The sequence below is a fragment of the Xiphophorus hellerii genome, chromosome 12, assembly GCF_003331165.1.
Source record: "Xiphophorus hellerii strain 12219 chromosome 12, Xiphophorus_hellerii-4.1, whole genome shotgun sequence".
In the NCBI taxonomy this organism is placed as follows: domain Eukaryota; kingdom Metazoa; phylum Chordata; class Actinopteri; order Cyprinodontiformes; family Poeciliidae; genus Xiphophorus; species Xiphophorus hellerii.
The window spans coordinates 5,284,019-5,311,795 of NC_045683.1; the positions used below are offsets into that span (position 1 = coordinate 5,284,019).

Below are 27,777 nucleotides of genomic sequence, written 5' to 3' on the forward strand. Positions count from 1 at the left end.
GTAAAGGTTACAAATAAAACACAGGTAGGAGGAAATAATACAAAAAGACAAACTTTTCAATATAAAATGTAAGATGAGGGAAACTAGGTTTATTTGAGATAATATATGTATTCTATTTTCTCCTCCAGATCCCCTCCAGATTGAATCTTTGTTCCCACGCTGTTGTCCATCTGATGTGCCATCCTCATCTTTTTGTCTTTATCTTGGGTTAACAATTATTTCTTAACTATGTGCCATAAAGGACTTGTATTTAGCTGTCGACAATCTTTTTTTTTTTGTACTTTTCTGAAATAAAATCTGTTGATGACTAAAGTAATATGTTCTTTTTTGCTTGTTATGTTTTTATTTAGGCTCTTTGGGATGTTAGTTTCAGAGTTTAGTCAAAGATATCAAGTGTTTTCCAAACAGGATGTTTTTGTTTAGTCTGAGGTTTTTTTTTTTTCATCTTGTAGGATTTCCTTCCTGTTTGTTGGCTGCAGTGAGATCCTCTGTGTGAAGAAGCACACTTTCCAAATTATTTTAAACATTTATAACAATTGAAATCAACCAATAAGTTCTTCAAATTAACAAAAAAAATACATCTAGAATTATTTAAATGTACAAGTAATCTATAAAATACTCAACCTTCCTATGACGCTGAAAAGGTTTGAAATTCAACATAGATATTTATGGTGAGAACTGAAAATAAAGTTGTGGAAAAAATGCTGCTGTTCTATCTTTCTGAGGCAATGGGCCACAGTTCCTTCAGTGAGAGGCTTCTTCAGATTCGTTGGAATACTGACTGCTCCCTGAGATCCTTCCTGCTCAGCATCACCATAGAAAAAACGACTCTGAATGAAAATACTTGAATAATACGAGTTAAGACAGTATTTCCATTTTGGACAGATACAGTAGTTTTAAATTGAATAAAAATGGAGACTTAGATTAAATGTCAAAATTACAAAAACCTGAATTCATTGCGTGTCATCAGATAGTTTCTGTTTTCATTCATTTTATATTTTGCGTGATACAACCCACAAGGAAATTATTTAATCTCATCGTGTCTCCTTAAAGGGACCCTAAGATCTAATTGGCTGATCTGACAGCGACTCCGTCTGTAGACCAATCAGATTACCTCAGAAATGTTAGCCCCACCCACTAAGAAGGCTAAAGCTAACATGAAAATAAAGGAACTTTTTTTGCAACACGGGGCTAAAATAATTGCATAAATATCAAAATAAAATCAATATTTAGAAAATACAAATGTTTATGATTACTTTCACTTTTATTTATTTTTGATTGTTTGCATATTGATTATGAAATCATGGTTTTATTGATATTTTTGGAACGATGTAGTCACGTTCTCGAGCCTCCGTAGAGGAGGAGCCTTGCGCCGTCAGCTCTGCCCGCCCTCCTGCTGTCCGTCCGGGGGTTTGGAGGCGAGGCTGAGCCGACGCTTCAGAGGAAACCGAGGAAGGAAAGCGGGTCAAACATGACGAGCAACATCAGGTATAAAAGCCGGATTCCGGTGAAAACAGGTGAGCGTTGTGTTTCTGTTTTCCCATTTTTGATATCTGCAGTCTGATCATGGAGGATTTGTGCACTGATTGCTTCATGTTTGCGTCTCTCTGGGCGTCGCTCCGCATCCCTGCACCTGCGCCTCCTCATCTATCCTCCAACAGAGGACAGCACGGAGGTAGGACACCATTTAAAGCGTTTTATTTGATTAAATCACGCCTACTGCAGGAGGCTTGAGCTGTTTGGGTGAATGCTGAGGACTGCCATGCCTGTGCAGCAGGCGGAGCGCTGATCCACACTCACATTTTCATTTTTAGACGCCTATGTGGAGCAGGTCGCTGCCTCCAGAGGCCAACACGGTACCGCAGCATCCTCCTCCAACATCCTCCATCCACAATTATCAGCGATTAGAGTCGCCTGATGATGAACTGACCTCATTTCGGACATTACGTCATTATTAGCTGCTCGCTAATATTTAGTGGATCATTTCGGAACCATTGTTCATCTGAGAAGCTCAGCAGACACACGAGGCTTGAGGGGAGGTCGGGTCTCTGCTGACCCCAGGCGCTCCTCCTCCCCCTCCTCTTCCTCTATATGGTAATCTGGATGCAGATTTACTATTATTATTATTATTATTATTACTGAAAGATATGTACAAACCTCAAGGCAGTAACACAAATATGTATTAAAATAAAAATCAGAAACTAGATACGTAGGTGTAGAACGGACAGTAACCTAGAAACAAAAGGGAAAAACATTAAAACACTCTGAAAACACAGGATGATTTCAGCCAACAAATCTGCTAAATTATTCTCTTTAATGATGTTGAGAAATGTCTTAGCATTAATTCACCATTACTTTAAAATGATGGTCAGACATTCAGAACATCAGACGACCTAGGCCATGTTTTACACAGAGGATGATGGTTTGTTTCTGAAATATTGTTAGTTTTTGACTAGAACTAATTAAATGGAGACCTTCAGTCCACAGAATATTTCCCTAAATGGTTTGTGGGCCATCAGGATAGGTTTTGTCCGGTGTGAGATGGACATTTATGTTATTTTGGTCAGAAGTATTTTTGTAAATTCTTCCATAAATGTAGATTTTTTTTTTCTGGTTTCTTTTTTATTCTTGAATAATGAACACTGACTGACTGAATAGACTGTTACTGTAAACGGTAATATTCTATCTATATATCAATCAGGTTCTAGGGGGAAAAAACACAGAACCATTTTGGCTGGACTTGATCAGAATAATCAGTTTTTATAGTTGACGTTTAAAAGCTAAATGTTTTAAACGTTCAGAGCAAATTGTTTTGCGATTCTCAAACTATCTTAGTGACAGATTTCAGTGCATCAAGATGAGTTTGTGCTCTGAATTTATGCCAATTTCTGAAGGTGTTCCTCTGAGTTCTATATAAGGTCCATTTTATTTATATATAAATAAACTGGATCAAAATGTGGCTGACACAAATTTTCACTTGTATCCTGATGTCAGTGATTTATTGCTTTACATCTTCTCAAGGTTTGAACTTATAAGTTCATGTCTTTCATAAAACGTCTGAATAAATGCTGGGGAGTTTCTTTTAGATATTTAAGTCTACTTATACACTGCAAAAACACAATCTTACCAAGTATTTTTGTTTAGTTTCTAGTGCAAATATCTTAGTATATTTGCAATAAGACAAAACTAACTTACAAACACTTTTTCAGCAAGATATAGCAGCTTGTTTTAAGTCAATATATTTGTAATACTTATGAAAAAGTACTAGCTCCACTGGCGGATTATTTCACCTATAACATGGAAAAATAACTTGATATAAGGGAAATAATCTTATTACAGTGAAAATTAGGATGTTTTTATCAATATTAAGGATTTTATTTACTAAAAACAAGCGCTGATATCTTGCTGAAAAATTATTTGTAAGTCAGTTTTGTTTTATTTAAAGATCCCTGAGATATTTGCACTAGACACTATAGATAAAAATACTTGGTAAGACTGTAATTCTGTGAATCCTGTCTCTCATGTGGGAGGATTTGTAGAAGAATCTATTTTCAGAAATTTTTCAGAAATTGAAACAAGTAACTTTCACACACTTCACATAAATTTTATTCAGCTCAGTTGGTAACTTTTAAGCTGCATAACCTCCATGTGATTTTAACTATCGGTTTGGTGTACAAGCATAACTAAGACAATTGAATAGCATGATAAAAACACATACAGAGTTCTTGCTTTATCTATTTTCAAGTATAGTTCATTATCTGTAATAGCATTCTATCATAAAATGGTGTTATTTTGTGGTCCCACCGTGCGACCATGTTGGTCTGGATTCAGTGTTTTAATGTTTGCATGCAGAAACATGACTGATGGTTTTCCTTAATTACCTATAGATATGAGTTTGTGGATGCAGGTTGTTTTTCCTGTGTGTCTCCACTCTGGAAATCGCTTCAGTGAACCTACTGCATGTGTCTGAGTTAATTCCTGGTGTCGTAACCTCTGAGCGAGTCCTGACGGATGATCGATCCAGAATCATTGTTTCCCCCCCTCACTCCAGCCCTCAACCCTCTCATCACTTCACCAGCTGTCAGAAAACGTTGCCAGGAAACAGCCGGTTTTTCTTTCAAATACGTTTTCATCAGACACAAAGTGTGGTGGTCATTCCATGTGTGGGCAGATATGAGCTGAACATCTCAGATTTGAGACAAAGAAAGAAAATCATCAATAAAGCTTTAAAACTGGAAAGTGCATCCAGTTGAGTCACGTTAGAGCAGGAAAAAAAATCCTATTTGTTTGCGTTTGTATTAATTGCATTACAAAACGATTAAGTATATTTGAAGCCTTTTGTATATTACGCTGGATTAATAGTTTTTGTAAACCGCACTATATCTCCCTCTGGTGGTTGTTCTTTGACATTGTTTTGGTTACCACGAGAGAGGGAAAAAAAAAAAATCCAAGATGGCCGAACTTAAAGTTAAGTTAAAGTTTTCATAAGTTAAGCTAACATCAACCTTGAAACATTGCTGCTTTGGACGAGATTTGACTGTAAGTATGGACAATGACAAAAATAATAATCATGTCTTTGTTTTATGTAACAATGGCACGAAAATTTGTACATTTAGGTTAGTAATGGAAATGTTTTTATATTTGCTTTCAGTAAGCAACAGGCTAGTTTGTGATGTTAGTTGGTGCTAGCATAGTAATGCACATTCTTTGCCTTATAGCTAAAATAAGCATTTTAGCTGTTTTTTAAATTTATTGGCTATGTTTATCATACCGGATGGAATAAGTCAATGTAAGTCAACATGATAGTGATACCCTACATTGTAATGTTAAAAGCTAAACTTAGCATTTTAGCTAATTTTAACTTATGCACTCATGTTTGCATTTATGTTTGTCAAAATGCTTGCGATAACCTTCATTCTGCTGGTAGTGTTTACATGTTACTCACTCTATGCTAGTGATAGCCTTCATGCTAACATTAGCCTTAAACTAAAATAAGCATTTTAGCTAATTTTTTATATACTAGCCATGTTCAGCATCCTGAATAAAGTCAATGTAAGTTAGCATGGTAGTGATACTCCACAGGCTACGTTTAAGCATTTAAGCTATGCATAACATTTTAGCAAATTTTCAGCCTGATTTGGGTCTGACCAACATGCACACTTTGGCAGGCCACTTTTAAATTTCTTCAGTAATGTTCTTGTTAGCTAATGCTATGCTTCATATATTTTATACATTTTACAATGGTCAAACAGAAAGCATCACTCAGAGGTCTTTCTTCAATAGAACAGCAAAAAAGAAGCCTGTTTATTGGAGCACCAGTTTGCTTGGGGAGGTGTGAATGTGCAATCAAACTCTGATACAGACCAAAAAAGTGAACTCTGGTTCACCTAAAAATCTCGGTATTGGTTTGGTTGAAGTGAACTCTTCTCTAAAAGCAGGAAGCAAACTGTAACGCAGGGCATTCTGGGTAAACACAACCAAAACAAACACTCGAGTCTAATGCTAGCAGAAGAAATGGCTCAGGTTCTTTTACCAAAGTCAAAAGAGAAATCAAGCAACAGCTAAAATCTGATCCATATTCACTTTTGTTTACATTTTGTGAAGAAAGAGGTTGCGCTCTTGTTTTCTTCAGAGCTGTTTGTGTCGTTTCCTTCAGTGGTTTTGGGTGCAGCGCCTCCACAGGCGAGGAGGTGAACTAGTTTTTCAAATAGTTTGGGTTCATTTGATACAGTTCAGTGTGAAATTGAACCCAACAATCTGAAAATGTAACAAATGTTCTAAATTTGGTCCTAAAGTAAACAGAGTCTGCCAGACTATGAAGTATAAAAACATTATCTCACCTCCTCACTCCACCTTAGCGTTCAGCCTCCTCCTCCGTCCTCTGTCCCCAAACACACCCTCTCCTACCCTCGTCTCCACAGATGGGACCTCAGTGAGGACCAGCTGCAATGCAGGGACAGCTGTGTCTCTGGGGGTTGGGTGGGAGAGAGATTTAAAGCCCCCCAGTATGAAGGCAGCTCCTCTTTTGTGGGGTTGATGTGAGGTCTTCTACCTCTTATCTGATAATTGTTATCAACCCAAAATTAGCTTACTTTCTAGTGACATCAATACGGGTCAGTAGGTGCTTAATTGTTGTTTCTAAAGATTTAGGAAGGTTTCCTCAGATGCCAATAAAATCTAGTCAAACCTCTCCAGCTTCCTGATTTAGACGATAGACCTTGTGTGTGATGTGTGAAAACAGTAACTCTGTTGTTTGTGTGAAAATCTGTGCTGTCTCAGGAGTTGTTGCCAAGCAAGCAGCTCAGAGAATTAACAGGTGTATAAAGGCACATTGTAATATTTAAGTAGACTGAAAACATGAACTTAAAGGTGATGCTTTGGGTTTGGCCAGAACCAATCACTGGTTCCGTACAAAAGTAGCAAAATATTTGAGTCTTAAAAGTAACGCAAACAGTTAAAAAAAGCATACGGCTGTTTTCTGACGTTAAGTGAATGTTTTTGAGCTGTTTCAAAAAACACCTGATCGCTAAGTCACATTTGAAGGGCTCTGCGTCGCTGCCTAGCAACCCCAGTGAAGCACAACCTGTTACCTAGCAACCCAAGCGGAACTCCAGCATGTTTGGTCAGCTGGTTTGACTGCTGCTGGAAAAGACAAGTGTTTTCTTGACTTTATTCAGAAACCATTTGCTGCAATCTTCTTGGTTGTGCAGGAGGCTTCACTTCTGCTTTTCAGAAATGTGCAGTTGTATAATTGTGCAGCCATTTTGAAACATTGAGCAGCTTATTTGGATTTAAAGTTACAAGATGCCCTAAAACAGCATCATTTTGAAAGGAGCTCAAAATAGGCAGAACGGAGCAGACTGAAATCTCTTTATCTAAAAATTATTTTGTGCAACAAATGTAGAGAACATGTTTTGTGCTGCCCATAAAGTTATTCTAACATGCTGAAGGAAGCACAATAGGTCACCTTTAAGCTTAACTAAGTTTTGTAACGGCAGACAAGTGCAAGCTAAATATTATCTGGAAAAACGTCTTGTGCTCATTCAAGACCAAAATGGACCTTTTGGAAAATGGTTCCAACTACTAAGCCTGACTGTAGCGTCTTTTCACAAAGTGAATTAAATAACAAACATGGAGGATTTTCTCCAAATTCTTCTGCTCCCCTTCAGATCAATATTTGGATGGCTGCCTGGCAGTTGCTAGCTCTCCTTCAGCTGATTGAGGAGTTTATGCCCTGCAGTCTGCTTTTCTGTCACACTGAAGCATGCATGTAGTGTGTGTGTGTGTGCGTTTGTGTGATCCACCTGAACATCTTTTTCTCTTCAGTTTAAGTCCTGGAGCAGCTTTAGCTCTCCGTTCTAAGAAAGCTTTTAGAAAGTGGTCAAAGGAAAATCTTGACTATGCTACCAACCTTGCTTAGGTAGCTGTGAGAGTTCAGCGGATCAGAGTTCAATGAATTTTCTATGTATTGAATATTTAACTTTCTGTTAGACATATTATCTATTGATATTGATAACTTTTCTATAATTTCTTGTTGATTTACTTCCCCAATTTCTAGTATCTGTCAGCTTATATGGATCACCCTGAGGCGGCGTTGTAGCTTGAGGTTGAAATCTCCCTTTCATCCAATCTGTGCGTTTGTGTTGTAATATCACATGAGCCTGGATTCCTGCTCTTCCTTCAGCTGTTTGCTGTGGGAAGTTGTGGTGTGATGAGCACTCTGTGGGTTGTGTTCACTGCTGTGGTCCTCCGGGAATCACTTCAAGTCTGAATAAACGAGAGGAAGGAGCTGAGTGATGCCTGCTGATCGAGTCACTGACCTCTGGATCTTGGCCTCTGCAGACCATCCAACAATCTGACAAATGCAGCAGGAGCCGGAAATATGCACTTCTTTGCCACAGTGATGGGAAAGCAAAAACCACAGAAATGTCAGCAGCAGAAAGTCTAATGCTTTAGGGAGGCTCCAACCTGCTGAAATTTACTTTAAGTGTTATAAATAACATATTTTATAACGTAGATAAGTAATAGTTAGCTTGTTTATGTCTTTTCCATTTACCAAAATTAGTACTTATTGAATAAATAACATTTTTATCAGCAGTGATCGATTGGTAACATCGCGATAAGTTAATAAATCAGCAAAAAAAGGAATTTTAGCATTGATAAAAAAAATCTTGAAAGTGAAAAAAACCATTTGATATTGAAAATAATTAGTGCTAAAAATGTTAAAATGATCAAGAAAGAAAAAAATGTTTTCTGCATTTATTTGAGTCCATAGTTTAAACTCCAGTGTTTCATGCCAGTAATCACTGTGTTGAGTTTTTAAGTGGTGAAATGTTACCACTTATTGCTCACAAAGTGAGAGAACAGCTTACTTTCACTCACGCTGAATATTTGATTGAAGTTGTAACAATAGAAGTGTGGATAAGTGATTATATTTGGCCTGTTTGTCTGGTTTTGTGTTTGTGAATGGGAGAACTGGGACAGCTGGTTACTGAGAGGGATGAACCGTGGGGGTTAAAATGGGGGGCCAATTAAAGACATCTGCTCCTTTCTTTTACGCAGACCGTCACTCCCACAGCGTTCCACTCAAACTCATAACTCACTCTGCTGGGGTCTTCACTATCCAACTAATTAATCAACCATAGTTCCATTATTTCAACTGGAAACACTGGAATTTCCCTTTCCAAACTTTTCATCCCAGTTTCGTCCTCTGTCGCCCTCTGGTGGTGGGCTGTAACATCCTGTACGTGGCATCAGCTCTGGTCACGTCAGTGGGAAGAAAAACAGTCCTCCTTCTTTTATTTCAAAGAATGTTTAACTTCTGCTGCCCACATTATATGTTAGTCAGACACACCCATCAGACACCCACACACACACACGCACACCCCCACACGCACACACACACACACACACACACATGCCAGTGTAACATCTGGAATCAATCGGCTTCAACCTCTGCCATGAATGTACCTCAGCTGCACACATATAGAAAAACTCCTGCAATGCCAAGAAGAGAAGACTGATGCTGGCTGATTGTTTCTTTATGCCAGTTGAATACAAGTTTTATCACCAACTGCACATAAAGTACTTTATTTCAGCTCTAATTACATCACTGTCACTTCTTCTTCTTCTCCTTCTAATAAAAGACTACAAATTAACTGCTATAATAAGCTAATATTGTGTTAGGAAGAGAGGAAATTAGTGTGTTGGTGCTAGAAGTCTGCGGTGATATATTTTTATATCGAGTAAATACTAGGCCAGTATTGAAAATACCAATACCTTTTATTTTAAGGGCACCTATAATGCAAATTTCACATTTTACACATTCTCATGCTTCCATTCGGATCTCAATTTCATCTGAAAACATCCCAAGCGCTTAAAAAAATAAATAAGTTAATCTTTTTTGGTGTCTAGAAAATAAGCCGGTTCAGAAACCTCCTGATTTTAAGTCGCATTCATTCACTGCTCAGTTACCTAGCAACCCTAGCTAAGTCCAGTCCCGTTACTTAGCAACCCAAATGGAACTCAGGCAGTTTAGTCAACTGGATGTACAATAGCAAAGGCAAGTGTTTTGTTGATAACTTACCATTCAGAAATGTTGTTTATTAAATGTCCACAGCCATTTTTTATAATTGTGTACGTGTGTTTGCAGCCATTTTGTGAGTGGGGGTCGTGGTCAGCAGCAGTTTATCTGGATTTAAAGTGACAAGAGGCCCTAAAACATTTCATTCTGAAAGAAACTCAAAATATAGCGAACTGAGCAGACTAAAATCTCATTGTGTACAAATGATTTTGCACATAAAATGTAATAAAAATGTCTGTATAGCCCATATATACCCATCCTAACCTGGTCAAGGAAGCATACTTTAAGTTGCATATATCATCAAATATCTGACCTTTAGGTGTTTTTGTGGTTTTTACTTGGAATTATTTTTGTTCAAACCTTGAACAGAATTTGAACAAAATTTTTTGATGTCTACAAAACACATAAATAACATATTTACATGATTTATCTGTATTGTTCCTAAACAAAGTGCAAAAAAGTACTATTTAAGACCAAATCAAAACAAAATATTGTTAGGTAGAGTTGAGAAGTTACAATACAAAAAGGAAACTAAAAATAAAGTATCTTACCAGGCTAGTATCGATCCGATTGATATTACCAATATTTTGGATCGATCAGCCAACCTCTTGTTGGTACGTACAGTACAGACCAAAAGTTTGGACACACCTTCTCATTGAACTCAATGAGAAGGTGTGTCCAAACTTTTGGTCTGTACTGTATGTCCTGTGACTTTTGGGTGAGACTTTTTCCATGTTTGAGACAATTTGTCTTTGCTAATGAGCTCCAAATCTTCCTTGCTGTCACTCTAACCTTTAGTTTCCACCACTGATTCTCTTTCCCATTGTCAAAATAAACATGTTGGTGAATTTGAAATATTATTTTAAACCCAAATCTGCCCGGGGTTTGATTAAATTCTAGCTGTATTTAACCATCATGTGTCAGTTTATGTCTCCTGTTTAATCAATCCACATTATATCCATTCATTTTGTTTCTGATTCACGTTTAGTTTAATTGACTGAAATGATTCATAACTTTGAATGACCTCTTTTCTGTAGATATTACACCTCACATGTGCAAACACAACACTTTTCTGTCTGTCTGCTCTTCTGACCAGTGGCTGTTTGTGGTATGGGCCACATGGGCGGTTGCCCAGGGTGGCAATTAGAAAGGTACTAGGGGAGTGGCGCAAGCACTGTTTAAGTGTAATTATCTGTCAATGTGCTATTGCTTTTTTGCATTTGCCGTCAGAAGGAAGTTTGTGCTTGCTGCTGAAACGAGTGTTGTGGCAGAATGTGTTGCTAAAACTACCAACTAAACTGTTGAAATATGAATAAATAGTGTTCTCTGCATTCAATAAGTATTTCCTTAAGTTAAATAGTATTCAAATCAGCACATATATAAACCTGAGCTTTGGATGAGCGGAGTGATTGACAGGTAAAAATTTTTATTGTGATAACCTCACTGAATTTGTCTGTACTTGCAGCGTTTGTTACACCAAAAGCTTTTGTTTCCTTCAGGTTGAAACAGGTTCCTTTAGGTTTCACATGTTGAGCAAACCAAAGGGAATGAAGCTGGTTGTTTCAGAGTATGGAGATTTTATTTTTCATGTGTCTGTCTGAGCGGGGGGAGGGAATCTGGACTGAATGAATGGGTTTCCTTCAGACTTTTGCCTCTTCCATCCCTCCCTTGTTTCCTCCCTCAAATTGCCACTTTTCTCTCTCTCTCTCTCTTCCTCTGTCTCTCTCTGTTTCTCCCTGCTTGCCTTCGCTTTTCGAAGGGAAACTTTCTTCATACCTGTCTGAACAGGGAGAACCGGACCGCTGTAGGGCACAGAAAAGATAGAATTAAACAAAGAAGCGGGGCTGGGAGGAAAACAAACGAACGAGCAGGGAGTGTAGGACAAACGTATGCAAAGAGAGAAAACAGGAAAAGAGACGTTTTTTCTCTTCATTCCCTGCTGGGCTGCTGCTGCAGTTTTGTGAGACCGGTGGCTATTTTGGTCCGTCAGTGTCGGAGCGGTTTAGGATGGATGCCATCATGCTGCAAGAGAAACTGGTGGAACGGCTTCTGTGCCCACGAGTGAGAACCGCAAGACAGAAGGTAAAGAGATGGATATATATGGACACTCTCAGCGAAAAGTTCATTTTAATAAATAAACGGACCATGTAGTGTGCTAGAAAGTATACTTATTCAAACTAATTTGGGACTTTTTAAAGTTTGTAAGAAGTAAACTTAAGTGTACTGTTAAAAGGTCATTTTAAGTACCAAATTATACATTCAATAGTGTACTGGGTTTATATTTGTGGTTTATTTATGAAAGGGACTAGAACTTGATTCATAAAGTTAATTCAAATGTTTCTGTGTTTTTTTAAAGTATGTAAATATTTACCACACATACTACTTACTGTAAACTTTATCACTGAACATGTAAGTTTATAACAGGTAATACATCAAACTTATTCTGCCATATTAAATGTAGCATAACTTAACTTAGTTCTGGGCTTTAATCAAGATTTAAAGAATCAGTACTTTGTGGCAGAGATGAGCTTTACCAATGTACACATATAAGCTTTAGCATTAAAGTAAAAGTTTATTAATGTACTCAGTTGAACACTTTTCAATATATTCTGAAGTATATGAAATATAGCTTAAATAAAGTAATCTACTTAAGTTGGCTTTACACTCATACCACACTTGAATAAACTACTTTTATCTAAGGGTACATTTAAACAAATGAGGCAAAACGTGTGGAAACTGTTGAAACGACCCCATTTGCATGATTATATATAAAAAAGTATAAAGAACTGAGTTGATCTTTCGCTTTAAAATTTCTGCCAACTTATATTTCTGCAGGGAGTCAAATTATTGCTGAGGCGGGTTTCTTTCCAGCCTCACCAGCAGCTCGTCTCTGACCTTCTGCTCTTTTCGTTTTGCATGAGCGCAAACGTTTGTGTGTCTGTTTTAATAAACGTGATCCTCACCCGAGGGAAGGGAGCCGTCGGAAACGCCTGTGACAAGTTATGACAGCGCGTGAGGAGGCTCGCTGTGCGTCTGACTGGGTTAGAAACGAGCTTTTCAGGTCTGTTGAATGTAGCTTCTGTCCGTGTGAGTGAATGCTCTCTGCAGGGCTTGAATGTTTGTTTATCTCTCCACATGTCAGCGCGTCGTACTGTAGGGTCAGGGTGACGCTCCGCCAGATGCGGCGGCAGCAGGAGCTGCTGTGCCACACAGTGGGAGACTGGTATCTTGTGGTTCTCTTTGTGTTTCTGGAAAGTCTGAGGCGTTGGTTATTCCCAGCCGCTCTCAGAGGAATGCTCTGCACGAGTCTTTCCATATACTTGAAGCTTTTCTGTCTGCTGTGGTAATTTTATTGCGGCACAAGCTCCTCAGATCTTTGGTTTAATTTGTCTTGACATTAAAACTCCTCTCAGCTAATTGGAGTCTGCTTCTGCTTTTGTATTATTTTGGTGCTAAAATTGCAAATCAGTTGTGTAGTTCTTTGATAAATTATGTAGCCCAGCTTAAAGATTTCTACTTAAGGGGAACTATTATGCAAAATTCACTTTTTGTATGTTTTATACCATTTGGGTCTCAGCTGCTCCTAAAAACAGCCCAAGTTCTTTAAAAAAAACACAAAGCTGTTCTTTGGTAATAAGTTAATGTTTTTTGGTCTTTGTGAAGTTACATTCAACTGGCCGTTACCTAGCAACCCCAGCCAAGCCCGGCCCGTCTCCTAGCAACCCAAGCTGAGTTCCAGTACTTTTGGTCAACTGCTGTTTGCGCTGTACAGTGGGAAAACAAGTGTTTTGTGTTTGATTTGCCATTCAAAAAAAGATGTTTCACATTGTAAAATAAGACAAAAAGTAAATTTTTAAATGATGATTTTATTTATTAAGTGTATAAAAGTGTTGGTTGTTGTTTTGTGTTCTTGTGTGATCATTTATAAGTTGTTCATGATCTCTGGGAGTAATTTGGGAAGGTTTTCTTGTTCCATGTTTTCTCCATTTGTGGATAATTTATCTCTAAATGTAAAGTCCCAAAGTTTTACTAATGATCTTTCCACATCAGTCGGTGTTAATGGCGTCAGATGCTGGAGCTAGTTCATGTTGTCAAACATGTTCTATTTTACTGATTTCCTGATTTTAGAGGTCATGCAGTAAAAAGGGATGGGCTAATGAAATTGAACAAAGTTGCCAAAAAAAGTGTGGTTAATCATATTTAATTAATGAATCAGCAATTATATTAGTAAAATATTATCTTATTTTAAATAGTTTGTTGATCTGATATACACCGTGTTCCAAATTATTATGCAAGTAATATTTTCTCAAATTTTCTTAAATGTTCAATGCAAATGATGGTCAGTATAATTTTCAAGTCATGAACTATTACAGTATAAATCAAATTTTACTGAACAAAGCTCCCAATGAGAACAGTATTTTTTTCAAAAATAAAAAACTCATAATGCACTGTTCCAAATTATTACGCACAGCAGATTTTCTAAACATTTTATGGATTATAAAGAACTGCAAACGGTCATTCTTTGAATGTGCAGCATTAAGTGGTCACATGTACTAAAATCAAAAGCTATTTCAATCAAAAACATCTTAACAGACCGAGTTACATATTAACATTGGACCTTCTTTGATATCACCTGCACAATTCTTGCATCCATTGAACTTGTGAGTTTGTGGAAAGTTTCTGCTTGAATTTCTTTGCAGGATGTCAGAAAACCTTCCCAGAGCTGCTGGTTTGATATGAACTGCTTTCCATCCTCAGATCTTCTGCTTGAGGAAACTCCAAAGGTTCTCAATAGGGTTGAGGTCAGAGGTCAGAGGAGGATGGTGACCACACCATGAGTTTCTCCCCTTTCATGCCCATAGCAGCCAATGACACAGTGGTATTCCTTGCAGCATTCATTGTCATGCATGAAGATGATTTTGCTACTGAAGGTTCGGCTCTTCTTTTTGAACCATGAAAGAAAGTGATCAGTCAGAAAGTCCATATACCTTGCTGAGATCATTTTCACACCTTCAGGGACTCTGAAGGGGCCGACCAATGATTCTCTCCTCATGATTTCGGCCCAAAATGTGACTCCACCACTTCCTTACTAACGTCACAGCCATGTTGGGACATGGTGGCCATCCACCACCAATCCACTACTGCGTCCATCTGGACCATCCAGGGTTGCACAGCAGTTATCAGTGAACAAGTCTGTTTGAAAATTAATCTTCATGTACGCTGGGCCCACTGTGACTGTTTCTGCTTGTGAGCTCTGGTTAGGGGCCCAATAGTAGGTTCCTGCACCTCAAGCCTCTGGAGGATCCTCCACCTTGAGGTTCCAGAGGCTCCAGCAGCTTCAAATAACAGTTTGCTGCTTTGTAAGGGCATTTTAACAGCTGCTGTCTTAATCTGATGAATTTGTCTAACAGAAACCTTCCTCATTCTACCTTTATATGTACAAGCCCATCTTTGTTCTGAATCAGCCACAAATCTCTTCACAGTACAATGACGCTTCAGTTTTTATTAAATATCTAATGTTTTCATACCTTGTCATACGGCACTACACGATCTGATGATTTTCGTCAGCAGAATGATCCTTTCTCTTTCCCATATTGCTTGAAACCTGTGGCCTGCTTAATAATGTGGAACATCCTTCTTTAGATTTCCTTTAATTGAGCTCACCAGACAACCTAATCAACCAGCTCTCTGAAATTAATTATAGTGATTCAAAGACCCTTGACACACAATACCATCTATACATTTAATAGCACCACAAAAATGTAATCTTTATGACACTTAAAACCAATTTGCATAATAATTTGGAACATGGTGTATTTGTTATAAAAAAGCAAAAATAAAGAAATACCTCTGTAACAGTGTTTCACAGCACTCTGTATGTTATATAATTTTAAATATTATTTTTAAAAAGATCAATTAGACTTTTTATGTTCGTTATATATTTTTTATTATGTTTTTATGTCCTACTTTGACATAAAAAGCCTTGTATTGTCATTTAGTAAATTTACATAAAGAAAAATCAAAATCTTTGCACATCTATAATTGGAACAATTGGTCAAACCTGGAAGTCAAAAAAGTGAAACTAATATGTGACATTTGTTGCCTTGCTTTGCCAAAGTGTGAGACTGAATCGTTTTGTTAGAAGTATGACAGTTGGTAGGAGTCAATGTGTTTTTTATGTTTGTATTTTTGCATAAAAAACACATCTCTTTTGACAGTGCGATCAAGAACGTCTGTAACTTGTTTTTAAACTTTTTTATAAAGTGTTTTTTGTAATGTAAATAAACGTGTTAAGTTCTTAGCCGTTTGATTTGATTTGAAGTTGAAACCTATTGTATTTTGAATCGTTTTGTGCTTAGTGACTAAACCACAAGCACAACAAATCAATAACAGGCAGACATACAGTACAGACCAAAAGTTTGGACACAACTGTGTGTCCAAACTTTTGGTCTGTACTCAATACTCATTGAATTCAATGAGAAGGTGTGTCCAAACTTTTGGTCTGTACTGTATTTCCTAACTGTCAAACTGTTTGGTTTTAAGCAAACAAAAAGCACACAAGCATTCTGAAGGACCCTCCCCCACAGCAATACGTGGGGGAGGGTCAGTGCAGTGTAACTCTAGCATCACATTAAGAGAACCTTATACTGTAGAAGCGGTTGAATATTTTAGCAATTTTGAAAACTAGACTTTTTTAACACCTTGGTTCACCTTTTATATTATGGCGGCCATGTTGGGTTTTGATGGGATTTTTTTTTGGAGAAACTTCAGAAATTCCAACCCAAATTAATTCCTATTGGTTTTTCTAATGTACAGCTAAAACTGTCGACTGAGTACAAAAGTGGAGATGTAGAACAATGGTCTGTAATGTCTGTCTAACATCTAGCATCCTCCATGTTTTACATGTTTCCCTGCTTCTTCATGCCTGAATCAGATCAATGGTTTCATATCTTCTGTTTCTGAAAGAATCAGGAAGATGCTCATAAGAAGTTGATGCAACTCCTTGGTGGTTTGAGTCAGATGGTTTTATGCACAGAAGAAAGCTTGTGGTGCAACATCATGTAGGAATGTGAAATCAGTTCCTCTAAATTGTCTGACTCAAAGTGACGTGTTATAATCCACATTACAACACTCAGAGGAGCTGCTGAGACAATTATGAGGTTTTATTCAGATTTTTTAAGATGGTAAAACCTAAGCATTGATTTGTAAACCTAACCTTCAAATATCTTTTATTTCCCTTTCTGTGTTAATCTTGATTAGATGCCCTAAATTTTGCCACCTAAACTAAAATTAAATAAATGTAACCACTGAAAGCAGTTACACTTTACAAAAATTCGAACCATTTCTATGTAAACCAGCAATTACAAGTTCCTGTGTCTCAGTGTACACATCAGCTCTGAACTCTCAAAAAGACAAACGGGGCCACAAGGAACGCAGATGTCGCCACAACCTCGCTGCAGAGGGATTAAGCAAAACAAGTTCCTAAAACTGCGGGTCATGTGACATTCCTACGAGCTCAGACAGAAACTGTACGGTTGAGAGAAACACGTGAATTAAGAACTGTTTTTGTGAGGTGTGATCTAAAACTCAACATACTAAAAGGAACGGAAAATATTAAGAGTTTTTTGTTCCTGAAGCTTTCAGGATTAAGACGAGTATTCATTGAACCCATGTCTGCTTTTGCAGAACCGGCTTCTTTGTGTGTAGAAATAATACCTTCTTAGCCTTTTATTTGCTGATTCTGTGTTTGTCTGAAAAATACACTGAAAAAACACAAAGTCTCACCAAGTATTTTGGTCTAGTTTGTAGTGCAAATATCGTAGTACACTTGAAATATGACAAACTAACTTAAAAGTAATATTTTATTAAGATATAGAAGCTTGTTTTAAGTGAATAGTTCCTTAATATTGATGAAAAAGAATTTGTTCTATTGGCAGATAAATCATCTTATAACATGGAACAAGTTCTGAGTTATTTACTTAAAACAAGTTTTTATTTTGTGCTGGAAAATTACTAGGTAAGTTAGTTTTGCTCTTATTTCAGGTTTACTAGAAACTAGACCAAAAATATTTGTTAATATTTTGTGTTTTTGCAGTGTAATAAATGTACTTCTGCTCTTATGGGCAGCAAATCCTCACAATTGCTGCTTTAATGTAATATTTCTTATTTTACATTAGCTGAATTGTTTGTTTGCAAAGTCCACTGTTTTAAGATTGGTTCAATTTAAATAAAAACTGAAAATAGACAACTTTCAGTAACACTTGTGTTTTTATTTTATCTTTCAGGAGAAACAGTATGTGGGTTTTGCAACTCTGCCAAACCAGGTCCACAGGAAATCTGTGAAGAAAGGCTTCGATTTTACCCTGATGGTTGCAGGTCAGTTTCTAGGATGTAAACAACTCCATCATATCTGTCAGTTTATTAGAAAAAAATACTGAACTCCTTAAAGGTTACGCTGACCAGTTTTTGTTTGTTTCCAGATTTGTAATAATCCAGGAATGGATCTTTGTTGGATTTTGTTGACCTTTTTTTAAATATGCAGTCACATCTCTGTGTCTTACAGGAGAGTCTGGTATGGGGAAGTCCACTCTGGTCAACAGTCTGTTCCTCACAGACCTCTACAAAGACAGGAAGTTACTAAATGCCGAAGGTGAATCTCCACTATGTCTCATCTTTATTATTTAAAGTTTTCTGCTGGCTCCGATACAAGCATGGAGTTAAAAACAGTTCGGCCTTGACTAACATCCTTGCATTCATGTTCAAAGCCATTTCTTAATGTCCAGAATTACTAATATTATTTTTAGAGGTTATCTCAACGTAACCCAGCAGCCGAGCTTATTTTGCTCTGTCCCTGATGGATTTAATCCAATTTTCACTGACCTTCATCCTGCGCTGATGCTCTTTAGAGCGGATTAACCAAACTGTGGAGATCATCAAGCACACCGTCGACATCGAGGAGAAGGGAGTGAAGCTCAAGCTGACCATAGTGGACACGCCGGGGTTTGGAGACGCCGTTAATAACAATGAGTGGTGAGACAGCAATGCAGATTCAACGTCTCTGTTGGAGTTACTGTTGTCACTGACTGGTTGTGACTATTTATTAAAAAAACTGGCTAATTTTTATATTAATTTGTTTTTAAACTAGTTGGGAAATTTCATTTCATCTGGCAGATATCCATGGGAAATGATAAAAGGGTAAACTTTGGATTAGAATCAGTCAAACTTAAATTGATTGTATTTTCTTCTCATTTTTTGTACCCTGACAAACATTTTGCTTTTCTGATGTTTTTGTCTTCAGAAAAGTTCATCCAGATGTTGCTGCGCTTGTATTTTCTGCAGATTTGTGATTTTGTATTTTTTAGTCACCGAATCCTTAAATGAGCCGCTTCCTACTTTTTTCTTTACAACCACTAAGTACTTTGCATCATGTGGACAACTTGGACAAGATGGTGCAATATTTGTACATGAGCTGAGCTCTACATATGCTCTCTGCTGTGCTCCGCCCCTTGTGCCTGTTCTCCTTCTCCCTCAGTGGAGCAGTAAAGGACAAGCTTTTGAAATTGAATTTTCTTGCGTGCTAATGATGCGGTACAAATAAATGTTATCTTCTTAATTTGTGTGTGTTCTAGCTGGAAGCCAATCACAGATTACATCGATCAGCAGTTTGAGCAATACTTCAGAGACGAGAGCGGCCTGAACAGGAAGAACATCCAGGACAACAGAGTGCACTGCTGCCTCTACTTCATCCCTCCATTTGGCCATGGGTAATCACACATATTAATGCAACATACTGTATATGCATACCTAAAACAAAAGAAAACTAAACTGGAGTCTGGATTTTTCTTCACAGCTTACGTCCCGTGGACGTGGAGTTCATGAAGGCTCTTCATGAAAAAGTGAACATCATTCCTCTCATCGCAAAAGCCGACTGCCTCACTCCCAACGAGATAAAAAAGCTTAAAGACAGAGTGAGTTTCAGACTGGCCGATTCACTGATTTGACAGCATGCTCTGTATCCGGATAAATGGATATGTCTTTGTGTTTTTCTCTGACAGATACGAGAGGAAATAGAGAAGTTTGGGATCAAAGTGTACCAGTTCCCTGAGTGTGACTCTGACGAGGACGAGGAGTTCAAGCAACTCGACAAAGAACTGAAGGCGAGTTTCAGCTGTTTACTGCCGCAGCAGCAACATTAATGTATTTTTCAGCGCAATTTGTAAAAACACAACCTTTATATTTAATGCATTGATGAAGTCGGCAAAGAAATCCAACACCAGAAATAAATTGCTTTCATTTTTACAAAATCTGTGATGCTACTTTTTGCCAGGGGAAAAAAAAAACATTTTCTGTCCTTTCACCACAATTTTTTTAATCTGGAATTTGGTCTTGATAACAAATTTTACTGGACGATAAATTGTCCCAATAATTTTTGCAATAAACGATAATATTGTTGTTTTGAGACCATATATTGATAATGGCACAATAATGCAAGTCTGCCCTCTCAAAGACCACAATAAACATTTGACACTGGAACTGGAAGATTTTTAAATATTAAAAAATAAATAAACAAAACACTCAAAACAACAAATGAAATGAATTATGAAGTCTCTGTATACAAAGTTGTCCTTCAGGGGTTGATGAGACCAATACTCCAGTTTTTGGTAGAAAGAGAAAACAATCAATCATTCAAATAGATATTATTGAGCTCTTTTTAATTTATCATGCGATTAATTGATTTATTGCTTACATTCAATTTCTGTTTGCTGGACACTCCAAGATTTTTTGAAACATTTTTTTAATGAATGCATTTTCATTAGTCAGACTCATGAAGGCTTTTGGTATATTTATGTAATTTATTGGATTATCTGTGGCAAATATAGTTTGCCGTAAAATCTCTCTTGGAAATTACAGGTGAACCTAAGGTTGTATTTTGTGGTTTTTCGCCCACAAATAATTTTGGCTTTACGTAACAGTGGTGTTTGCTACTTCCAAGTAAATGCACTTATAGCAATGCCTCCAGAAAACATTAGAAAAGTGTTACAGTAATGTGCTTAAATTAAAGGTCAGGTGTTTGGGATTAAGAGTTTTTTACAAAAAGCTTTTTTTTTGTCTGGAATTAAGCAGCTCCAGTAAAAACAGATTCATGTTGCATGATTTTCTGCTCATTCTGAAAAGCTGCAGCTGAGTTCGCTCTCTCATAGCTGGCTGTAAAAATCTGAGCACACAATGGTGGCCTTGTCTGAGAGCAGCCAAGCTGTGTTAATTTAAGCATATTTAGCTGTTGGTTTGGCAGGAATTGAGCTAACATTGAGAAACTTTGTCTGAAAGATGGATATGAATCCTCTGAACTGGATATGAAAGAGTTAAAACAATATAGCTGGTATTCAAACCTTTTGTCACAGAGAGGACTTCAGGGGCCACAAACCTTTTAGTACTTTTGTTTTTAATTATATTTGCAATAAACTACTTTACAGTAAACTAAACTTGATATTTTAATATTTAATTTTTTTCATCAATTTATTCTGTTGTGTTGTTTTTGTACAGCTCTTTTTTGCAGTTTTAACCTTCTTTTAAAATTGATATATAAATAAATTTTATATTGATATTGATTATACTAATAACTAAAGCAGTCAGATTTCTGTAGACAAGTGATCTATAAATTATTGTATATTGAAAACATAAACACGACTAGCAGGTTTGCTAGATTATTTTAAAAAACACATCCTACATTTTTCTAGATTTTTTGTGTCTTTTCAGCAGCATAAACAGTTTATGGCTCACTCTTACTTTATTTTGAAAGGTTATTAAACAGGCAAAGTCACTGGATGTTTATGTTTCCATTTTACTAATAAATTCAGCAAAATTAAAAGCAAAAACCTGGATGCATATTTTGTGTTGCACGTTACATTTTCCTTTTTTATATTTTAAATTGTTTGTCATGGCAACAGTGAAAAGTTTACATATATCCACTGCCTGAACTGCCACATTTACTGTAGGTTATAATTGAATTGCGATAAAGAGTCACACGAAATCATTTCAAGAGTGGCACTTTGACACATTGTAAACATTAAATGCTTAAAATATATTCACTCTTATTTTGAAAAGTTGCAGTGTCCCACGCGCAACAAATAAAATCCTGTGGTGTAAATTTGCTTCATCTGCCTTTAAAGTGCCAGAAAATAAACAGCATGCAGTTTGTTGCGTGTCTCAACAGTCCCAGTGATGCGTCTCTTCGGCTGCATGCGTCTTTAGAGAATGTGCCTAACTATGTGAATGTGCACCAGCATGCTCAGTCAGCGTTTCCCGTACCAACTGGGGTCAAAATAACAACCCGTCCTTATGCGTGCAGGAGTGCACGCCGTTCGCTGTGATCGGCAGCAACACTGTGGTGGAGGCGAGAGGGCAGCGGGTCAGAGGAAGGCTGTACCCCTGGGGGATCGTTGAAGGTACATTCATGATCGATGCGTTCTTTCAGCTGCTTTTCCTTTAAAGCTGCAATGTCTAACTTTAATAAAAAAAAACATCTGGGAAAAGATTGATCTCCTCCCTGATCGATTATTGTCGTATGAAGAAATGAATCGCTCACAATCGAAAACAACCAATCACAATGAAAAAAGATTTAGTTTCTAGTGAAAATATCTTAGTAAACTTGAAAAAAGACAAAACCAACCTACAAGTAACTTTTTAGCAAGATATAGAGACTTGTTTTAAGTAAATAATTCCTTAATATTGATGAAAAAATACTTGTACCATTCACAGACAAATTAACTTACAACATGACATGTTTCACATGTTATAGTTTTATTTATCTGCCAATAGGAAAACTTTTTTATCTAATTAATCAGTAGAGAAATCAATTACTAAAATAGTCATTAGTTGCAACCCTACATGCATGCAGGGTTTAGTAGTAACAAGTTAAATTTACTCAATTATATTTACGGTACTTGAGTAACTTTTTTTGAAAAAATTTACTTTTAGGAGTATTTTTTCAATGTTGTACTTTTTATGTTTACTTGAGGAATTTTATTAAATGTTTCTACTTTTACTTTAGTAAAATTTCTAGTTTCTCTACCCACTGAAAGTAAAGCAAACATGTTTTAACCAGACAAAGACACACATCTGCAGTTTTTATTAACGTTTCATAAGTTTTTCATTGAAAGAAACTGATTTGGAAAATGTAATTTTGCCTGATTTTGTTATTTTTCTGTTACTTATATGAATTATTGTAATATTCGTCCTTAAAATACCAACATTTCCACTTAATTTTAGATTTTGGTCCATATGATTATGTAGTTTTTAGATATTAAATGATTGATAATTTGGTCAGTTACTCAAAAACCTCTGGAGTGTAACTTCACAAATCAGCAGGCACTGCCTCGTTACCTAGCAACTCCAGAGAAGCCGGGACCGTTACCTAGCAACCCCAGTGGAACTCTGGCATATCAGTTACTTACCTTTTTTTAAAAAAAAAAGGTTTTATTGGCCTTTATTTGATAGTTAATTGACAGGAAAGTGGGTACTGAGAGAGGGGGAAGACATGCGGCAAAGGGCGCCAGGCCGGGAATCGAACCTGCGACGGCCGCGTCAAGGACTAAGGCCGCCATATGTGGGTTGTGCTTAACCCCGGCGCCACCACAGCACATCCCCAGTTACTTACCTTTTTACTCTTACTTGAGTTAAATATTTTTTACTCTGCATACATGTGGATTTTATTAATTAAATATGTGACTGAATTTTATTTAAGGGTATCAATACTTAGAGGTTTATGGAAATGACCCAGTGGTGTGAATCCTTGTGTGGGAATGCTGTAATCTGGCTTGTTGGTTAAACAAAGACGTTTCTGTCCACAGTGGAAAACCAGTCGCACTGCGACTTTGTGAAACTGAGGAACATGCTGATCCGCTCGCACATGCACGACCTTAAAGACGTAACCTGCGACGTCCACTACGAAAACTACAGAGCGCAGTGCATCCAGGAGATGACTAGGTTTGTCTCTCTGTGTGAGAAAGAGTCTGATGAGGAGAAAAGGTGCAGAATGGGAATGTTTCATGAACCTGGCGCTGATGTTTACAGGTCGAAGAGAACGTTTCATCCCTCCTCTGCTTTCTGTTTCGCCTCTTAGTAAACTGGCTCAGGATAACCGGATGGAGAGTCCAATCCCCATCCTGCCGCTGTCCACTCCAGACGCAGACACTGAGAAGCTAATCAAGATGAAAGACGAAGAGGTAAGAAAAAGTCTAGACTTTTTTATTTAAGAAAGCTGAAGAGGGCTGAATGGTGAAACAGTAGTTCTTTGTTTCCAGCAGGAACAAGCCAGGTACTCATGACTGTTAATTTGTTACTCTGAGTCAGTGTGTCCAAAATGGTTAAGCTAAAAGCACCATTTTTCCCCCCTTTTTTAAATTTATCTGCTCAGTAAAGGGCAAAAAAATTTTGAAAACAGATCAAAAAATCATTGTAGACACAAAACAGAGAAAGATGTAGCATATTTCTACATTTTTTAAGTTGATTGGTTTCTTAATTTGAGCTTTTCAGAAAAATCTAGTCAATAATTGTAGTTTCTACTGTTTGGACTAAGTTACTCCTCCAGATTAGATTTGCTTCACACTCTAGGTAATTTTAAATCGCTTCTTAAAAATTATTTTTATTTGTTAGCATTCAGTTGAGGACTTTTCTGTTGTGATGTTTTAGTTTTCTTTTCTTTATTTTATTCTATTCTGTCCTCATACTGCACTTTAGTACGCTATAAACCTGTTCTTAAAAGTGCGATATAAATAAACGTAACATTGATAATTACTCCAAATTACAATGAATGCAAAAACTTCATTAATAAATGGGAATCTAGTTTTTTGCTCCTAATATTTTTTTAAGATGTTATTTAAAAAGCTTCCATTTGCATCAACCAACTATGCTTCAGGCTAGATCTGCTCAATTCTCCAATTGAGGTCAGGGGCCGCCCAAAATCCTCCAGGGGGCCGCAAATGGCCCCAGGCCACACTTTGGACATCCTTGTTCTAAGTTATTTTTATGTGTGTGTGTGTGGGTGGGTGTGTGTGTGTGCGTGTGCATGACTGTGTGTTCCTCTGATGAACCTTTCAGGGTGTAGCTCTCTTGGCCAGTGGCCGCTGGAGGTTGTACCAGATAGATGTAGAAGGACATAAACATGTGTAGAGTTAATTGCCTTTCTACTTCACAATCCAGTTTCATAAAATATCTTGCAATATAACTGAATGCATCACAACGGGACATGTTGCAATAATTCCCAAAGCAATAAAGTCAGAACCAGATGGACTGTTTGTAATTGAATCTGCTTACATTTAACTGAGGCCTTCAACACGCGTAGCTGGGTCTTTATAAAAACAAATATCTCCGCTATGTCGTCTAAAAAAATTATATTGAATACACTAGATTGGATTCTGAAAAGTTTTTGTCCAAATCCGCTTCGTAGCGTTGCTTTAAACACGCCAAACCTACAGAGGTCAGTGTAGTGAAAAGCTAAAACCCACGTCAGACAATCAGATGACTTAAAAACAAACGTGATCACTGCGAAATATGAAACAATAGAGCATGTTATATTATGTAATAAATATGAAAAAGAGACAAACAATGTAAGGAGAAAGTTTGAAAATATTACGGAAAAGATTAGGATAGTCGATACTTTGACTACTTTATTTTACAGTGATATGCTAATCATTATTCATATGCAAACATATTCTAATAATTATGCGATTTTTAATGAAAGCTAAATTGCCTCAGAATTTGATTATATGTTCCAGTAATGCTTTTATAAATTAAATCTCCCATGCCAGCAGGTGGCGGTAACGTTTCTTACAAACCGCCAATAAAAATCAAGAAGAAGAAGATAATTTCAAAACAACAACAAAAAAAACGTCTTCATGTTAGGAATTCAACATGGCGCAAGAAAGTTAATTTGTGTGGACAGATTTGTAGATTTAACTACTTTTTATTTAGCGTATTAGAATATAAAATTATTAAAACTCAAGACGATGTCGATTGGGAGCCGTGTCAAAGTAAGTACGTGGATATATTGGCGGATTATTTGTCACAGTTTTATTAAATCTCCACTTTTAAAATAATAGAACCATTTTTAGCAGTATTAAACTGAGTTTTTGTATGAATGAAAGTCCAAAACGCATAAAAATTTATTTGTTTTCCAAGATATTCGGCTACATCTGGAATGGGTATAACTATAACTGGGGTTAATCTGAAGGAATTAAAATGTACTGGGCCCATTTAAGCTAATTAAATTAGAATATGACGGCTTGATGTGAACTGACTAGCAGAAACGATGTGGTTCAGTACATAGCTATGGAAGTTAGCAGTTTGCTTGACACTACTTGAAGGACAATCATCACAAACACTCTTGAAAAGTGTGGAATTGAATTTATTAGTCTGTAAGCATTAATAAGTCTGGGGAAAAAGGATGAAGCATGTTTGAATTTCAATTCAATTCAGTTTCTTTATATATACAACAGACGTCGTCTCAAGGCAATTACAAGAAAAATTATATTACTTTAATCACACACACATTTCAATTGATCCTAGTTATCAAACAGTGCAGTATGATCAATTAATTATTCAAAGTAGCCATTTATATTCTCATTTTTTCATGAACAGCCTGTTATTTCTGAAAACACGCAGGTTATTTATGATGCGTTGACTTGTCCACTTTAATACTCTCTCTGCAGCTGAAGAGGATGCAGGAAATGCTGAATAAGATGCAGCAGCAGATGCACGACAAGGATCAGTGACATATTCTGAGCTGCCCTGCAGCGCCACCTGCTGTTCCTCTCCTGGAATGACAGTGACACCTTCAGACCTGGATTTGGATTGTTCTGAGCGGCAAACCCCGTCGGACTCTGCATTTCTCTTCAGTTTGGTGCTCCATTTTGTCTGTCTGCCTGGAGGTTGTTTGTGTTTTCCAGTTTTGAGCCCCCGGCTGTGACATCAACTCGAATAATTTTAAGATATAATTTAAATAACTTCTCAGTATCTAATTTATAACGCAGTGCTTAACATTTTTGGATATAATGTGAGGTGTTTTGTAAAGAGCTGTAGGCTAATGATTAGATTTGAACATGGGTGTTGTTCTTATTATGCAATTCTGTGTTGGATATGCGAGTGTATCATAATATTTCAACTCCAGGTTTCCGTCCATGACAGTCCGTATTTTCCCCGTTTGAGAAAGCTCCAATTCATTGAAATCGAACATTTGCTGTGAATTTCTTCATTAACATTTAGAGTTTCTTATGGTCAGTGTAAACATCTTCTTCCAGGTTTTTTAACTTGAAGTCTGGGCTTAAAATGCACTCACTGCTAACAGCTAAAACAAAGGTTTGAGCATTAAGGGGTGCATGTGTGCGCATGCTGTCACTACTCATATCTCCTGGAAGCTTTGGGCCTATTTTTTACTGCTTTTTATCCAATTCCTTGTGCTTGTATTTAATGCCTCCAGCGTGCTGTTTGCGTCGTCACCACGGCATTATGGGAAACAAGTGATGAGGAGCCAATACCACGTATGTGCTTCTGTTAACGTAGTGAAAAATCCATGTGAGCTAAGGCTGCAGAGTGTGTGCAGGTGACTGTATGTGTGTGTGTGTGTGTGTATGTGGACTTTACTGCTGCTGATGACCTGTACAGCCCTGAAGGCTGTGAGCTCAGTCTTTGTGTCCCATTTTGCAAAGGTGTGATAAATAAACTCCTCTTCTTGTCAAGCTGTTGTTTTTTCTGACTCCTTGTTGTTTTATTTTTAGAGTTTGAGTCCAGTGAGCACATCACTGTGTCCTTCATCACTGGAAAACGAAGCTTCTGCAGGAACATGATCTGCTGATTCATATTTATCTCCTGCAGACATTTTTCCTCCCTCTGCTCACAGCGTCGTCATCCCGCCTGGCAGAGGATGCATGGATATAATATAGTGTGTCTGCACTAATGTTCTTGTTGCAGTACTTTGTGAGCCAAAAACCATTAAAAAAAGGTTTTTATGATGGAGGAGTTTCTATTTTTGCAGAAGGTAAAACTAAATTAACATTTCCATCCAAAGCTACTTAATCAAAAATATATTTAAATATCTTTTCTTGTATGCTTTCTAATTCAGTAAAGTACCTAAAGTTTAGATGAAACAGGAAAGAAATAAAATGCTTCAATTTAAAATCCCCAAAGCTTTAAAATAA

At 37.1% G+C, this 27,777-nt stretch overlaps 1 protein-coding gene across 6 annotated transcripts; it reads left to right on the plus strand.

The window, feature by feature from the left end:
• Positions 1 to 1,361: 1,361 nt before the first annotated feature.
• Positions 1,362 to 27,318, plus strand: septin5a (septin 5a). Of its 6 annotated transcripts, XM_032577597.1 has the most exons (12): positions 1,362 to 1,517; positions 1,662 to 1,675; positions 17,869 to 17,959; positions 18,147 to 18,233; positions 18,490 to 18,613; positions 19,213 to 19,347; positions 19,434 to 19,551; positions 19,639 to 19,740; positions 21,933 to 22,029; positions 23,434 to 23,611; positions 23,706 to 23,808; positions 26,293 to 27,318. In XM_032577597.1, exons 1-12 carry the CDS (start codon positions 1,472 to 1,474, stop codon positions 26,353 to 26,355), a joined length of 1,158 nt encoding a protein of 385 aa, XP_032433488.1. In that variant the 5' UTR covers positions 1,362 to 1,471; the 3' UTR covers positions 26,356 to 27,318. The 6 variants fall into 6 exon arrangements, with proteins under 6 accessions (XP_032433488.1, XP_032433485.1, XP_032433482.1 ...); XM_032577594.1 differs by lacking the exons at positions 1,362 to 1,517; positions 1,662 to 1,675; positions 26,293 to 27,318 and adding exons at positions 11,168 to 11,665; positions 23,844 to 24,017; XM_032577591.1 differs by lacking the exons at positions 1,362 to 1,517; positions 1,662 to 1,675 and adding an exon at positions 11,173 to 11,665.
• Positions 27,319 to 27,777: the final 459 nt, after the last annotated feature.

Bases quoted from the DNA above. Each gene is read 5' to 3' on its own strand.
- septin5a (XM_032577591.1), top strand. From the start codon at position 11,591: ATGGATGCCATCATGCTGCAAGAGAAACTGGTGGAACGGCTTCTGTGC. The intron at 19,552-19,638 runs GTGAGTTTCAGA...TTTCTCTGACAG, and splicing joins TAAAAAAGCTTAAAGACAGA to ATACGAGAGGAAATAGAGAA. The intron at 19,741-21,932 runs GCGAGTTTCAGC...TTATGCGTGCAG, and splicing joins AACTCGACAAAGAACTGAAG to GAGTGCACGCCGTTCGCTGT.